This window comes from Acinonyx jubatus, chromosome D3 (assembly GCF_027475565.1).
Source record: "Acinonyx jubatus isolate Ajub_Pintada_27869175 chromosome D3, VMU_Ajub_asm_v1.0, whole genome shotgun sequence".
Taxonomy (NCBI): Eukaryota; Metazoa; Chordata; class Mammalia; order Carnivora; family Felidae; genus Acinonyx; species Acinonyx jubatus.
Window position 1 is genome coordinate 78,728,013 of NC_069392.1, and position 16,916 is coordinate 78,744,928.

General features: G+C 40.3%; 1 protein-coding gene across 1 annotated transcript in view; it reads left to right on the top strand.

Moving 5' to 3' along the window:
* PHLPP1 (PH domain and leucine rich repeat protein phosphatase 1) overlaps positions 1-16,916 on the top strand; it is a 211,600-nt gene that overhangs the window by 161,658 nt on the left and 33,026 nt on the right. Inside the window, exons 8-10 of the mRNA XM_027069127.2 lie at positions 1,793-1,853; positions 4,638-4,733; positions 8,083-8,238. Of these exons, the coding sequence (XP_026924928.2) occupies positions 1,793-1,853; positions 4,638-4,733; positions 8,083-8,238 (313 nt within the window). The remainder of the gene's footprint in view (positions 1-1,792; positions 1,854-4,637; positions 4,734-8,082; positions 8,239-16,916) is intronic.

Below are 16,916 nucleotides of genomic sequence, written 5' to 3' on the forward strand. Positions count from 1 at the left end.
CCACATCAAAGTTTCTCTTTTGGTTCCAAGAATTTACTCAGCAACATCATTGCTTTGATGTGATGATGCCTCGCTTTGATTTTACTTTGCCCATTTACTAAAATAAGTGTCAAATTTTGCTGCGATAAAAATAATAAAAGCAGAATGCTGGCATGGTATTTAAAGGAATCAAAACAGGAGATTTTATAGTTTCGAATTTGTTTTTGTCATATTGTAGTACTTAGGTAACTTACTCCCACTTTTGATTTGGCTCCTCTGCTTAACGGGCCTTAATAAACTATTTCTTGGACTACCTTGTTAGGATAGTAAATCTGGAACGGTGATTTAATATTGGAGAGTAAAAATGAAAGGAAGGTCCATTCTGGACTCTGTTCAGGGTCTCAGATTTCATGTTTCACTAACAAAGGAGCTAATCTTAAGAGAGACCTGAATTATATACCCACAGGGACACCACAAGTCAAGAGTCTTACTCATTTAATGAGATCTCTTCTTCAGAATCTAGAAATCATGACATTTCTAAAAAAGAAAAGATCATATGGACATATATTTGCTAACAGGAGGATTTTGATTCCCTGCAATCAGAAACCCGAGTGAAAACTAGTATTTAGTACTCCAAGTTGAACAGTGTTTATCAAGCACCTGTTCTATGCATCGTGCTGTGCAGGAGTCCTCAAGGATAGGGGATTTTATTTTCGAAATGAGTTAATTATTGTCATCTCACTGGAAAAACCGGCTAAACCTCAAATAGCGATAGGTCTCCATCACTGAATGGTTATAGGATTTGGATAGCCAGAAGGCACAAAGTGGGTGTGGAAGAGGAAGGAATCTGAATGTGGTCTGTTCGGCAGATGGGAGAAGACAGGGAATTCTGAACTCCTAGGTGCCTGCTAGAAAATGGTAAGAAGTAATTATGGGACGCATGGCTTTGAAGCTTGTGCAGTAAGCTGTAAGAACCCGTGGAGATTCTTAAGAGGAGGGACACATGATGGATGCCATAAGACTGTTCCCATGAGAGTAGAGTACAGAGTGTATTTATGGGAGAAGAGTGGAGTCCTCGCCACCCTGCCGATCCCCGTCAGTGGAGTGGTTTTCCTGGGAGCAAATGGGAACTTGCAGTCAAGACTACAGATGTTGATTTGAAACTCATCTGTTTAGAGGTGGTACCTGGAACTGTGGAAGTAGGGTAACTGGGAAAGAGAAGGGAGCTGGCACCAACAGCAGACTTACAAAGCCCTCACAGCTGGTGTCAGACAGGTGCTGAACTTGTGAACCACACGGTAAGTGTCTGGAGAAGCAGAAGGACATCTAGAAACTACTCTGGGAAACAAAGCCCTAGGTAGATGGTGGTATCACATTTCATACAGTTTGGAGGAAGGGTTTTCCGATTTGAGTAGAGGAAGTCATCGGGTGACCCTTAAGAGCGCTGTTTCAGTAGAATGCAGAAGGTAGAAGCCAGATGCATTTGGTTTTCCGAAAGGAAATCTAAATGTTAAAAGTTAATCTTCTAGGTAAACATTCAGCATGCATAACAAGAGGAGAACCACAGTAAGTGGCTGGGGAAAAGGTAGGAAAATAGAACCAGTGGTTTATTTCATTCTCTGAATAAGATCTTGTGATTAAATTGGAAGTTCTCTGTACTTTCCTGTAGTTTCCAAGTTTAACAAATGGATGTATTGTACTTCCTAATGTAAACAATGGAGAATAAAGCGCAGTAATGATGTTCTGTATACAAAAAGAGTCTCTGTGTGACTTGAATGGTAATGTCTTTGTGGTTTTTTTTCCTGCCTCCTAGAACTTGTACAACTGGATGTTTACCCAGTTCCAAATTATCTGTCCTACATGGACGTTTCAAGGTAAGAAGCCAAGTCCTAGAGCACTCTAGAGGCTGCTTGAAAACTATTTAGATGATCCTGTCTGAGCTTATGCCTAAAAACTTTTGACATATTTTGACTGTAAGTAGTACAAATTAAATTCAATAGTTTTACTAAATATCTGTCAGTTAAAATAATATTTGTGAAGTATACCTAAAAAATAGAAGAATCAAGGTATTAGGTCCCCATGGACCCAATTTGACCACCATGTTTGGGCCTGAAAGATTAGTGAGTTGAAGCTCTATGGCTGGAAGGTCTAGAAGTTCTTTAATTATATTAACCATATCTTCTGTCTTTTGCTGAAATTATGTTAATTTCATTTTTTAAAATATTGTGCTATGTTTCTTTGATTTTTTTTTTCCTTCCCTCTGTTACTGTGTACCTACATCTTAGCAACTAAGCCTCCCAAGGTAGGATTTCCATACAGCCTGCTTACTTAGCTCATTTGCAAATGGCAGACCATCTCACCTTTTATACAAATTCACTACTGCAATGTGTCATATTGACCCCAGTTCCCACAAATATTATAGTAGACTTTTTCCAGAAGGCATAAAACATGTATGTATACAAATTAGACTTTAATAATCTTAACACACTAAAATTGAAATTTACTTTTAACATAATTCCAAAGGAAATATCCAAAATTTTCTGAATAGAGGAGCCTGTGTGGCTCAGTCAGTTAAGTGTTCGACTTCAGCTCAGGTCATGATCTCGTGGTCTGTGAGTTCAAGCCCCACGTCAGGCTCTGTGCTGATAGCTCAGAGCCTAGAGCCTGCTTTGTATTCTGTCTCTCCTCTCTGCCCCTCCCCCACTCATCCTCCTTGCCTCCCTCCCTCCTTCTCTCTGTCTCTCTCTCTCTCAAAAATAAACATTAAAAAAAAAAGAAAAAAGGAAAAAAGGAAAACTTTCTGAATAGCCACAGTACATGACCCGCTCACCAAGTGCTAATTCATTTTAGTGTATAAAATCCGATACAGCTGCCATGTAATTGCTCAGGTGCAGAATTTGCCTTTCGTCATGAAAATACACAAACCTAGTTAGTTTAATAAGGTTCTCAATCAGAATTATGTAAGAAAGTGTCAGATTTATTACAATTACAATTTTATCATAAATTTGTAATTATAAACTACTTTATGAGTAGTGCTATGTGCATTTTTTCTACTAAATTCATGTCAGGTTTGTTTAATAAAACTTTTAGTCAGATTATTGCATGATTAAATTGTTATTTTTTCCTGCCAATCTTGACTGCTGCATTAACTTTTAAATGAGAATGGTACTAGAGTGGGGTTTGCATGCATGAGTGTATATAAATATCTTGAACAGATGTATTGTAAGAGAGTCGGAGTAAATCTATTTACCCTTTGTTTGCAGGACGTAATTAGCAAATGGTTCCCATTAAAACCCCTGAGTGAGACTGAATTGGAAACCCTGTCTTGCTTTTCCCTGAATTCTGTCCCTTAAATGCTGTTCGTCTTGTTTATAACTCTTATGTCCAGACCTTTACTATAACACGCTCTGCCTCATTCGCCTCCCCAACTATCGGACTTGCTCTTGGAGAACCTGATTCCCCTGACATAACTCTGAGTCTTTCACTTCCTCCTCTTCTGTATTCATGTCAGGTACAGGAACTGAGCTGTCCCCCCTCATGGTGTTTACTAGGTCCTCCAGAGCAAAGTCCCTGGTTATGTTTGTCACTTCTGTGAGTCTTATTGCTGTATAATGAGGTTCTTTACAGCGAGAGGGACTTTCACTCTCCTATCCTGGGAAGATGTTGTAGGGGTTAACTATAGTAAAATAAACAAATTGTGTCTTCTGGCCTTCAAACACTGAGCAGAAAACAATGCCACCTTTTCTGTATTTTAGTTGAAAAGGTAGTATTCTTGAAAAATTAAAGAGCATTATTTTTAAGTCACACACAAGGCCACCACCTTTAATAATCCCAACTGTTTTCACTTTTGCTCTAATACAGTCCCATCCCAAGCATCATCTTTTCATGGAATTGTTCACCTGCTCATAATGTACATAGCACTTTACATTCTTTGTGCCTGGTCACTTCACATATTTAAAAAAGAAGAGAAAAGGCTACTAATAATCCATGACTAGGGAGGTACTCATGGTAGTAGATTTGTCTAAGAGGTAATCGGTTCATTTAACAATAAAGTCAGCATTAGTTTAGTTCACTCATTACTGGTAATTATGATTACCATGTAATGCCTCAGTTAATATTTTCAAATAAAAATTCTGACTCTTAAGAGTCAGTGTGCCTTTTCTTTGCTGTCATTTCTTTCCTTTTATCTGATCCCATGATACCTACGAGAGTAGAGAAGCATTTAAAAAATGTTAAGTGTAAAAAAAGTAAATTGGAAAATAAAACTATTTTATGCCATTTGACTTAATTTAAAGAATGTGTATGTTTACTTGTTCATTTGTTTTTTCCAATATAAGACATCTTCTTGCTAAACTTGCATGGGCTTATAAACTTTTTAGGATAGCAATTCCGAAAAACATACCCCCCCCTTTTTTTTTTTTGAAGACTTTAGAAATGCTGTAGCTGTGTCCTTTTCTACTTTTTCTTTTTTTCCTATTCCTTGTCACACTTCATCTTGTGAATATAAAGTGAATAGACATATCCTTTTGGTTAATACTCACTATACTTTGGTATTTCATTTAAAGTTTTATTCTACATAATTATTTACAGTTTCAAACCATATTTTAGGCCAAATTCCAATCAACAACAACAACAAAATTGTATATTCTTATATTTAGGAACTGCTTAGAAAACGTGCCTGAGTGGGTATGCGAGAGCCGAAAGCTGGAAGTTTTGGATATTAGTCATAATCAAATATGCGAACTTCCTGCACGGTGAGTATTACAGATCAAGTGAGAGGGTCTCAAATTAGATCAGCAGTTTTTAAGTAATTTAGCTTATTATTGTGAACTCCTACAAGAATTTGTTTTAAAGCTTTATTTTTAATATCTTTTATCTCCTGTGGTGTCTTTGAATTACAAACTTTCTTCATGCAGTGGATGATAGAGTGAGACTTCGTCAACCCGGCTTTCCAGAGCCATGCAGGGCTGTGCTTAGGGATGTTTTTAAATAAGCTGTGTTTGAAAACTCAGCCAACAATACGATTGCTTCACCTCTGTAATCTCAGTTCTTTCAGAATCTTCCACTTCTGTCTGTTGACTTAACATGCCTGCCTTCCCCACAAATAATTTTTGGTTTTCCTCAAACATAACCTTGGAAAAAAAGATTATTAGATCATTAAACCTAGAAAGAGCAAACTAGATTCTCTTTTTCTTGGTATGAAAGAAAGGTCCAAGGACTTTTCTTTCCTTCTCTTTTCTCTTAATGTAAATTTCGTAAATTTTCATTTTAATGGCAAGATTTGTAAAACAGCCATGTAATGATGTCTAAGGCCATTGATACAGATACCTTCAGGTGAACTAATTCTAGTACAAAATAGTATTGACTATTAGTGACTAGCCATGGATTAATAACAAAAGGTAGGCTATTCCAGTGTTATCCTATAGAATTTTCTGTGATGATGGAAATGCTATTTATCTTTTATATGAGTGTATATCTCTTCTGTCCAGTATGGTATGCACTAGTCACATGTGACCATTGAGATTTAGAATGTTCCTCGTCCTTGCATATAAAATATACACCAGATGCAAAATATCTCAATACTGTATATTAGTTACATGTTAAAATAATAGTTTGGAGATATTGGGACAAATAAAATGTAAGACTGAATTTGTTTCTTTTCACCTTTTTTACTGTCACTACTAGAACATTTTAAATGACATTTGTGGCTTGCATTAGATTTCTGTTGGTTAATGCTGTTAGAATATAGATCTCATAAAAGAGATCTGGGTTACATTTCAATCCCTGGAAAGCTCAGTTAATTTTACTTTGTTCCTTGGCCATATGTTATACCTGGAATTTCAGTTCTATTTGAAAATGCTTTCTGCTTTAGAGTTTTGTGTTGACTGAGCATGTAGGTGACCCTGTGTAGCCCATCTCCATTATCAAGATGATTTTGATGGTGTGCCCTGTGGACAGCAGTGTGCATATGTGTGAGAGACAGACCCTTTCAGAAGACAAACAGCAAAAATCATAATAGGCTATTACTAATGGGGGAAAATTTTGTTGGAAAAATGTTGCAATGTTACCTTTCTTCTGTTTTCTCTGTTCTCTTCCCCACTTCGACCCGCCCAATCCAACAGATAGCACATTGGCATTTAAGGTCTCTGTTTCACGGTAGGCTCCAAAAAAACATTCTGTACACAAACCCAACAATTAAACAAACAAGATAACTGATATTTTATCCAGTTTTCTCCAAAGTTAATTCATCCTTGATTGGATCTGCATTAGTCATGCTTTTGGGGGATCTAAATGGATGTTTATTCAAAATAAATTCTAAATGCCCTATTGTCAAGGAATTAAACAGCCTGTGTGTGTGTGTGTGTGTGTGTGTGTGTGTGTGTGTGTATGTAGTGTGTGTAATATGTGGGACAAAAAGAATACATATTGTTTTCCTATTTGTGGTGTTTACTTGCACACTTTCTGTCAGCCCTATCATTGATCTAATATTCAGGCAAGACAGCAATTCATTCGAAGTTGCTTTGATATTCAAGCTTTGTTTATCTAAGCCATGTATGTGAAGAACTTCACCAGACAAATTAATATTTAAAAAGTGGAAATGTATTAAAAGGAAAACAATGCTTAGATAGTATCCAAAAGAATTTAGCTAAGTCCAGTAATTAGCAGTTGAGACTCATACTGTAGTTATAAAATCTCCTTTATTTGGAAAAATCAAAATAAAGATTTTCTCACCGGTCCTTCAGATATTCATTTGTTTAAGGGTAAAGTGTGTGTGTGTGTGTGTGTGTGTGTGTGTGTGTGTGTGTGTGGTAATAAATTATACATTCTACCCTCTAAGAATCCTGAATTGTACCCCAGGCCCAGTGAGACAGTAAAAATGGTGAACCAAGTCCTGAATTACTGGTGTCAGGTGAATGACAGAGACTGCCCCCTGTAGTAGCTGTGACTGAATGGCAGTCCTGGATAACCTGTCTTGTTACACTGGTAGCTAAATCTTCAAAGTCGGGCAGGCCACACACCTTTCGTGGCGGCCTCTGCTGTCACGGCGTTGAGACAGGTTGGTTGCATCTTTGTGAGCGAAGGATCTAGCTTGATTCTAAGTGAATAAAGTTATACTGTAATGTGGAGTGATTGTAACAGCTCTGGCCGTACGTGAGTGAGGTCAGAGTGCTAGAAGACAGGAGGTGGGGTGAGGCAGCCTCACTCTTTGACAGCAGTGTAAATGAATTCTCACTCCAGATAATCCTGGATGCAAATGATAACTTCTCTTTCCCACAGCCTCCACACTTCTGTGTTTGACCCTGGGGCCCGTTTTGTTCTCTACCACTGTTGGAGAAGTCTGAATTGGTCATGAAACAGATTTGTACTTGATTAAAAAGTATTCAACATTTGTTTCCGTTTTTGATAACCCATGGAAGAAACACAGCCAAGGTTCCAAACAGCTCTCTGAGTCTCGAGAGAAAATAGTGGATTAAGTGTGTTTTCTTCTCTTTAGGAGAGGGTCTCTGTTCGGCCTAGGATTAAACCAAAGAGAAGGGAGTGAGGAAACGGAGAAATAATTGTGATTGTGAAATGCAGATGAGGAAAAATGTAACATTTTATCTGTTGGCATTTGTAAAAGTTTAATTGGATAGAAGAATCCTCATTTAATGTGGATCCTATGGTTAAAAATTGATCGACTGTATTTATTCAGAATCTGTTGTGGGTAAAACACCCGTGTTCCAGGGCAATACGAGAAACAAGGCCTACCGTGGGAAGCCTACAACCTTTTAAAGCTCGCCCAGTGAGTCTAACCAAGGGTAGACTGTTCTTTTCGGTATCTCCTATGAAACTTGTTTTTTCGCTTTCACTAAGTAGAGCTGCTTTGTTAAATATTCCTGCTGATAGGTTTTCTTATTTACTTATTTATTCATGCAGTATGGAAAACACTGAAATGTAAGAGCTCCAAGTTTGAACTTAGGGTAATGTGAATTTGCAGTTGCTCTGAATGAATTTGTTTCTTCGGAGAGCTTGTTTTAAGTATTCGACTCCTGTTCATTTTTTATTCTTTGTCCCGAATTAGCTCTCAGTAAGTTTCCTTCTGTCTTGTCCCCTTTTGCGCAGCTTATTTTGTAACGGCGCTCTCCGGAAGCTACTGGCGGGACACAACGAGCTGACGAGGCTCCCTGAGAGGCTGGAAAGGACCTCGGTGGAGGTCTTGGATGTACAGCACAACCAGCTCCTGGAGCTGCCGCCGAACCTTCTGATGAAGGCCGACAGGTAACGCAGCTGGTGTGTTTCGGTTGCTGATCTGAGTCGCCGAGCGAGTGTCCCCTCGCCAGCAGCCCCGTCTTACGTGGCAGGACACCGTTTGTGTGGGTTTTCTGCTCATCTGCCCGAGATTTACAAAGAGCACGGTTTTGCCAGCCACGTCTCTGTTGGGTAGCGTGTGGAGTCGGGGCAAGAACCTGGACTCAAGAACCTGTAGGTTCTTCATTAATTTGACTGCTTTCTGGAGAGAAGAGCCTGGAGTCGTTCACAAGCACGTGTCGTGGGGGTGTAGCCGTAACACGAGGATAAGTCTGCCGCTGCTCTGACTTGTGCAGCTGCCGCAGTCTTAGCCACATTCTCTCAGGGCTCTCTGGTCTTGCTTTCATGTACTTGTGACTCTGGGCAACGGCCATCGTTTTCCTAGGGTTTGCTCAGTTCTCATTGTTTTCTAACCAGTTGTTCTTACCTTTACCACGGTTTTCCCCTTGCATTTAAATTATTTCCTTTTGAACAGACTTTTTCCAGGTAGCCTGTTGTGTTACACTAAGTAGTTAAAGAAATTGTTTTGATGTGAGGAGGGGGTTAAACATTAAGTAAGAGTGGCCACATGCAGCACTTTCCTTAAAGAAAGCTTTAAGTCAACTGAGTGGTAACTTACTTGGGAACATCTTGTTTGCTTCAGAGTCCTTGTGTACCGTCCTAAAAAGCTCCTAGCCTGATGGCCTGCATCATTGTGACCGCTGCTAATGTTTATTTTTAGTGAGTGACTGTGACCTTAGAGATGACATAAAGGATTGAACTTCTAGTATACCTCATGAGAAAAACAAAAAAGTTAATTTTGTGGTGCTTTTAAAAAAGAAAATAATGATGGGTCTTTCAGCCTTAAAATAAAAACTTGAGATGTGTTTCAACCTGTGAGATTTTTCATGGGCAAAAAGAACTCTGGTTCTCCGAAAGTGAATTAGATACCTGACCATGTGTACCAACTCCCTGTGCTTATTCTTGTCATAATACTCACCACACACTGTATTATAATTTCTTGTTTACTTGCCTGTCCCCACTCTTAGATCACGAACGCTGTGTCCAATGACTGTGTCTTAATTACAGTGTTAGCCTCAGCATCTTGCAGTGTGTCGGGAATAAAACAGGGTGCTGAACAAATACTTATTTAATGAACAAAAGAAAATTTAAGGAATTTTAAATACTACCTTCACCTGTGGATTTTCATTTTTCTTCTATGCCCTTTAAAAAAAAACCTTTTTTTTTTTAATGTTTACTTTTTTGAACAACAGGGAGAGAGAGAGAGAGAGAGAGAGAGAGAGAGTGAGTGGGGGAGGGGAGATCACAGAATCGGAAGCAGGCTCTAGGCTCTGAGCCATCAGCACAGAGCCCGATGCAGGGCTCAAACTCATGAACCGTAAGATTATAACCTGAGCCGAAGTCAGATGCTTAACCAACTGAGCCACCCTGGCGCCCCTAAAAAAAACCCTTCTTAATCAAGAGATAGCTTATAGTGAAAAAAAAAAAGTACAACCCTTCAGCACACTGCTCAGTGAATTTTCATATGTGTATATGCCCCTGTAATCATCGCCCAGATCAGGATAGAGAACATTTCTAGTTCTCCTTTCCTTTTCCTTTTGTTCATTTATCCTCATTTTAAAAAACATTTGTTCTTTGTACCTAATATAAGTTATAATGAATTCCTACTGGAATATAGAGAAATAATGGAATTGTGAGAAAATGGGATTGTTAAATTGTAATTGACCAGTGCTCTATCATTCCCCTGACAAAAGAGCAATGTTTCAAGATCATTTAAAGAATTATTCTTACTTTTGCGTTCATATCAAAGTACAGTTAACCCTTGAACAACAGGGGGCGCCACCCTCCCACCCCCACCCCGGCACAGTCAAAAATCTGTGTGTGGGGGATACCTGGTGGCTCAGCCGGTTGAGCATCTGACTTCGGTTCAGGTCATGATCTCGTGGTTCGTGAGTTCGAGCCTCTCATCGGGCTCTGTGCTAACAGCTTGGAGCCTGGAGTCTGCTTCAGATTCTGTTTCTCTCTCTCTCTCTCTGCCCTTCCCCCACTTGCACTCTCTTTCAAAAATAAACATTAAAAAATGTTTTTTTAATCTGTGTGTAACGTTTGACCCCCTAAAAACTTAACTGCTAAAAACCTGTTGACCAGGAGCCCGACCAATAATGTAAATAATCAGTTAGCAAACATTTTGTATGTTATGTATGTATTATATACTGTATTCTTATGATAAAGTAAGCTGGAGAAAAGAGGTATTAAGAAAATCATAAGAAAGAAAATACATGTATAGTACTGTATTACATTTTTTTAAAATTTTTTTTAATGTTTATTTATTTTTGAGACAGAGACAGAGCATGAATGGGGGAGGGTCAGAGAGAGGAAGACACAGAATCTGAAACGGGCTCCAGGCTCTGAGCTGTCAGCACAGAGCCGGACGTGGGGCTTGAACTCACGGACCGTGAGATCATGACCTGAGCCGAAGTCGGCCGCTCAACCGACTGAGCCACCCAGGCGCCCCTGTGTTACATTTTTAAAAATCCATGTATAAGTGCATCCATGCAGTTCAAACCTGTGCTGTTCAGGGGTCAACTTTGCAACGCACAGCCTTTGGGCAACTGTAGACACATGGTTTTTGTTGTCATGAATACGGTGGGATTTGATCTCTTTCCCTGTGGAGAATTCTAAGTTATGTTATAACCTTGTGTCCTCTTTCATAAGGCTAACTAGGCAAAACTTGGGTGCGGTTTTATAATGAGAATCTACTTGTTCTCCTGGGCGTCTATACTGAATCTACAGAAACAGATAGATGGATTCAGATTTAGGAGTCTTTGAGTGAGATAAAATCATTTCTGGATCTGGCCAAGTCTGATAAGTTCATGGCTAATAGAGTAGGTAAATAGTGCTGGAACTCTCCAACAGATAATAGTGAGTCTTTATTCATTTTTGAGGATTTGATTTTAAAAGGACAGTTCTGGATATTTTTAATTCCCTAGAAGCAATCAGTGAGCAGTCCTTCAGTCTCCTTGGTGCTGGGGCAGACCTGCAAACATGTCCCTGAGCGGGAGCTCCCAAGTGTAGTCAAGGAGACTATGTTTTTGTGTTCAGAAAAGGATTTGAGTGGGACATCTGTAATGTAGATTCTTCCATCAGTGATTCTGCTTACTGGTGACTTTGTGATCCTGTGCGACTCGCTCTGAATCTAGGTTTCTGCACGTTGCATATTCTGGACAGTTCCCAAACAGAATCTGTAGTTTGGAAGAGGAAGGAGTGTGTGAACTGGAATATTTCTAGTAAAGCAACATGGAAAATTAGGAGCCACTGAAAGAGGACATTGCTGTCATGGAGAGTGTAGGCTGAGCTAATAAGCTAAAGGCATTTAGGCAGAAATTCCCATAGACGGAATAGATGGGTCTATCCAGAGCCAGCTGCATTTTGGAAAATAGGAGCTGCTGTCAGGGGATTAACCGGCCTCTGTGCGTCCTGGGAGGAGGGCAGGCCACGTGAAATGTATTTCTGGCACAGGAACGTCCTGGAGTAAAAGGCCGGGAGAATTACTAGGAGCAAGCATCCTCCTTTATTTTATGAGAGAAAAGCAAATGACCAAAAAAGGCTGAAATGAATTTTTTCAAGAAGACATATTTTAGTGCCTTTGTTTTCCAACCACCATAATAGCCACCTCTCCAGCATAGTGTGTTATTAGTCATGACTCTGAGTCAGAAAGAAAAGTTAAGAGTTTTGGTCCTCACAGGCAGATTGGCTTATGAAAGGGACAGTGTGAAGCTGCTGACTGCGGTTTTTGAACAGTGTTCTTGTGTTAGTTGTTGGAAGACAAGAAACACAACATTTTATAATGATTCTCACTGAACTATTTGCCACTTCTTAAAGAGTTAATACTTCTTCCCCTTTCCAATGTCTAAATAATGGAGGTTTTGTCTGTCTAAAAATTTTTTTAATTGACTGGGGCGTAATCTACACGCAGGAAAATGTGGAGATACTGTATATTTGGTTTGATGAGTTTGGGGGGAAGGAATAAACCAGAACTGACCGTTGCAGGAGGTCAGCCCAGAAAACACGAACTTCAAAATATGAAAGTGGGTTTTTGAGAAAAGAATCTCTGTGACTGGCTTCTTGCAGGTGACTTCAGTTGTGCTTGGTTCTAGTTTGCACGGTCCAGGCCAACATCCTGCGGTCCTGGTACCTGCTCGGTGCCGCAGGGCATTGAAAGTGCCTGACGTCGGTGTTGCCCTCAAGGGGCTAACAGTCAAGTGCAGACTCTAAAACCATGGCACGATAAACCATAATGAAAGGCGGGTTTTAGAGGGTAAAAGGGAGGGAACTGATACAGGTAGTTTCAATGGAAGCTCCTGGAGTGGAAGAACAAACAGCCTGTGGCTGCCGTGCGATGCAGAGCTGTTTGGTAGCAATGAGACTTTGCTCCGATCCTTCTCTTCAGTTTGCTCCATGATACAAATCTTACAAGTATGAGATGCTCCTTGTGTCTTTCTTCGCTTTGTGACAATAAATTACTGTTGCCAGCTCTGTGTTTGGTTATATAACTGAGGAGAGGGCCTGGAAACAGGTCGTTGCTAGTTACAAGTGGTTTCGCTAGTGCTCTACGTAGAACCTGTGCCTGGAAGCTGTAAGAGAACTGTCAGAGAAGCCTGCGTCACTGGACACAGAGCCAAAGACTGAACTTTGACTCTCTTTTCTTGTGAGTTTTTCTTTGGCTCTGAATCTTGTCTGCTAAAACCAATGCCATGGTTTTAATTACATGATATTGCCTGTTGAGTGTCACAGCTTTAGAGTGGTTGCATATTCATCTTCTTCACCTGGTGGCGGGAGGGTGTCTGGTAACCAAATGAGAGAAGGGAATGTGCTTTAAATTAGGTGACTTTTAGTAATAGCTCTCTCTTCCTCTGAAAACTGTAGAGCAATTTTATTAAAGTTCTTATAGCTTGAACCGGCAATGTTAGCTTATGAGTTTACTCTCTGTATGCCTCTTTGAGTTTTGTTTATTTTGACTTGCTTTTCACCGGCAGCTGTGTCGAAAACTGTAGACAGATGTGAGATGCTATGGACCTTGTGTTGCTGAGAAGCTGTGACTTTGTGTCTTATGGTGAGGGCGGGATTTTGTTCTGCGGGGTGAACTGGCAGTATTCTAATCCAGATCTCACTGGCCAAGATCTCCCAGCTTACCTCTTTTTGCTTAGAGTTGGAGATCCCCTTGATGGAAGGCCCCAGGAGAGTTTCAGATAATCAGTTTTTCATCAACAACTGGGCAGGGTGGGGTAGACAGTCCCCCTGGGTCACTGGAACGAGTGGAGGAGGGACCACCACCCTTCTGTTCCTGAAATCTTGGTGATGGCCACCTCCCCATCCATCTCACACCTGAATAATCTTTTGATCACAGGAGAGCTGCTCCTGAATTCGGCTGGTCTAGTTAACAAAGTCGCAGCTGACCCTTTAAAGGACAGTTGTAGATTCCTGCTGTGGTGGACATTAGGATCTGTTTTTATCCGTGGTTGGAGCAGTACAAGGTACTTTCAGGGGGGCAGTGGGGAGAGTGTATGTGCGGATGAAGTACATGGTAATTATTAAATACCCTGAGAATATTAGTCACATTACAGACCATAAGTTTTAGTGACTCAGAACATGTGTAAATATCAACGGGACTAAACGGGAACAGAGAATTTGGAGAGCGTGATCAATTGACCATGACAACTGGTGCCTTTTGGCAAAGACAGATATTTCTGGCATTTTTGAGAGCTAAGTTGCCTACACTATTTTGTTTAAGTGAAGGGAGCTAACTGGTGAAGTACTGGTGTTTTGAGAATAAAATTAAAGTGTTTCTCAAAGTGTGTCTTCAGAATGCCCTGGGTAACTTACTAAACATGCAGATTCCTGGCCCTTACCTCAGTTCTGCTGTCTCAGTGTGGCTGATCATCAGAATCCTTAATTCCACAGATTTTTGAAGCCTTAACCTGACTGACATAATCAGTGTATCTGGGCATTGAATTCGAGAATCGTGTACCTTCCGATAGGAGGGTGCGACATCACTACTCTGTGCTTTTGCCAAAAACGTACCACCGTGTTGTAATGATAAAATATCAAACAAATGTAAATTGAGAGACCTTCTACAAAATAATTGTCTAGTACTTTCCAAAAATGTTAAAGTTGTTGAAGACAAATAAAACTGACTACAGGAGGCTAAGGAAGCACGATGACGAAATGCAAGGTGGGATCCCGGATTGGGTCCTGGACCAGGTGGAGGACGTCAGTGGGATAATGGACGAAGGTGGGCGAAGGTCTGTAGATGAACCGGTAGCATTGCATCACTGTTAATTATAATTGTACTTGTTTTTAAAACTAATTCTTTTCGTGTTCTCGTCCAACAGTTCTTTCATCTGTATACCTTTTGTTCCTTTACCTCGTAGCCTCGTGGCCTTTAGCGCCCAAGCCAGGCAGCTTTCCCTACCTTTTGAAACAATAGTTCTGTTAGACTGCATGCGCTTTTTCTCCACTTGGAATCAGCACTGTTAGGTGGTATCGCCAGACAATAATTGTGGTTTGTTTTTCGAATTGAAGAGTGGAGTATGGCATTAATTTAGTGGGCTCCTCCCAGCACTTTAAGAAATTAAGTAGGATGGAAAATGTCACTGCAGGATAAAGTGAGACTAAGTAGTGATTGTTTCATGAAACTTTTAATTACACGTGTGTGTGCTGCATCTGTGTTGGGTGGTCACGTAAAATGTCCTTTGTACTCTCGGTTACTATCATGAAAGTTTGGAAGCCCTGTACAAGCTACCAACCTTATGAAGATGATGAAGTTGGTAAAAGTGTTATGTTGTGCAGACAGACGATAAGGAATTTAGAGGGTTACGCACTTCCTGGGACATTTGGGGGCCAGAAATCAAGTCTTTGTCTAAAAGTAGGAACGTTGCTGGGCTCAGACTCAACCTTTTGGATTTTTAATAGAGTACAAGTCCCGGGCCGGATCTCCAAAAAAACATTGTTAAAGTGCAGGCAGCCTGGTGCACCTACAAATAGGGGAATCGGTTTCACCACCAAATCCCGTGCTTGGCTTCAGTGGCAGAACTTGGCTGTAAAATGTAAGGGTGTGCTGGAAATTACTGAAAAACAAACAAAAACAAAACAGAATATAGAACCTAGATGAGCCAGAGCAGATGGACAGAACGTGTCAGGGAGGAACAGAGCGACTGCTCAAGAAGCAGGAAGTGGATTTGTCTCTCCCTGCTGTTGTGGGCAGCCTTCCAGATGCTTTAGGGCAGAAGCCGTACATGACTTTTTTCTGCACAACTTCTGTACTTTCTGCTAAGAATGGTTTTTGAATCTGAGTTATCTTGAAGTGCTGTGTGCATTTGGTCACCACACTGCCCGCAAGTGTCCTGCTCGACCTCCAGCATTTTTCACGAGGAGGGCCTATGAAAATGTCCTCAGAAAATGTGTTATTAGTACTGTTTTTTAACATTTGAATTTTGGAGAGACGTGTCAGGGAATTGCGGACTCTGAAGATTAATGAGGTCTGGGTTTTATTTCTGGCTCTGCCATTAATTACTTTTTAACAATTGCCAAGTAATTTGACTTTTCTCAGCTTGAGTTTCTGTCTTCTGTGAAATATGAGAGCCATCTCTGGGCTGATGGGAGCATCAGATGAAATAGAAAACAGGAAAGAGCTGTGGCCTCAGCATAGCACCTTACAAATGAATGGAAAGCAGTCCTATGTTACTGCCTTTTCTCTCTTTAGCAGAAGAGGGTTGCCTGGTGAAGAGGATCATAGGGACGAAACCTTTCTCGGCACGCGAGACCGTGTTTTCTACAGTTATCACAAAATCTATAAGGGAAGGAGCTTGAGGTTATCACATCATCTTGACTTGAGGCGAAACTCAGTGCTTTAGGAATTTTTGTAAAAGGATGGGTATTGAATTGAGTTTTCCCAAGACCATTTAATCAAAAACTTTTTAGCCCGATTGTCTGCTCTCTGGCCGTTAGCTAACAAGGTGATTCAACCAGGCCCTTTCAGTTCAAATCAAATCCTTTGGAACCAGCCCATGTAGTTTTAACTTAGTTTCATTTCCTGGAGGGGTAGGATGTAAGGGGTTTTTTCCCCCCTTACTTTCCCATAAAAGAGTATTTGGCTCCTTCACTGCAGCAAATTTCAACAAGATGAGAGGACGAATCTTTTTGGAAATCACGGTCTCCTCCTCATTCACATGGTGGGAGGGGTTTCAAAGCCCCTCTGGCAGCTTTCTAGGTGAGCATTCACTAGTCTGTCTTTTTTCCTTTCCCAACAGTGTTCCCTCTTTTTTCTGGCCTGAAGACAGGTGAACATTCATGAATTCTCTCTTCCCTTGTGTCCATAACTGATATATTCCCTAGAGAGTTATATTTTAATGAGATTGTCATATAATTTACCCCCCCCCCCCAACCCCAGTCCATGATATTTTAGGGCAATGCATTTTTATTTTTTCTACTTCTATCCTGAAGAAATTCTTAACAGGGTATTTAAGTCAGGTGATATAAATGGGACCTAACGAAACAGACTCGTAAAAATACTTTAAAGAACTATGGTGCTGAAATTGGTTTCCTTCCTAGTTCAAAACTAGTTTCAGAAACTGCATGAATGGCCTTTA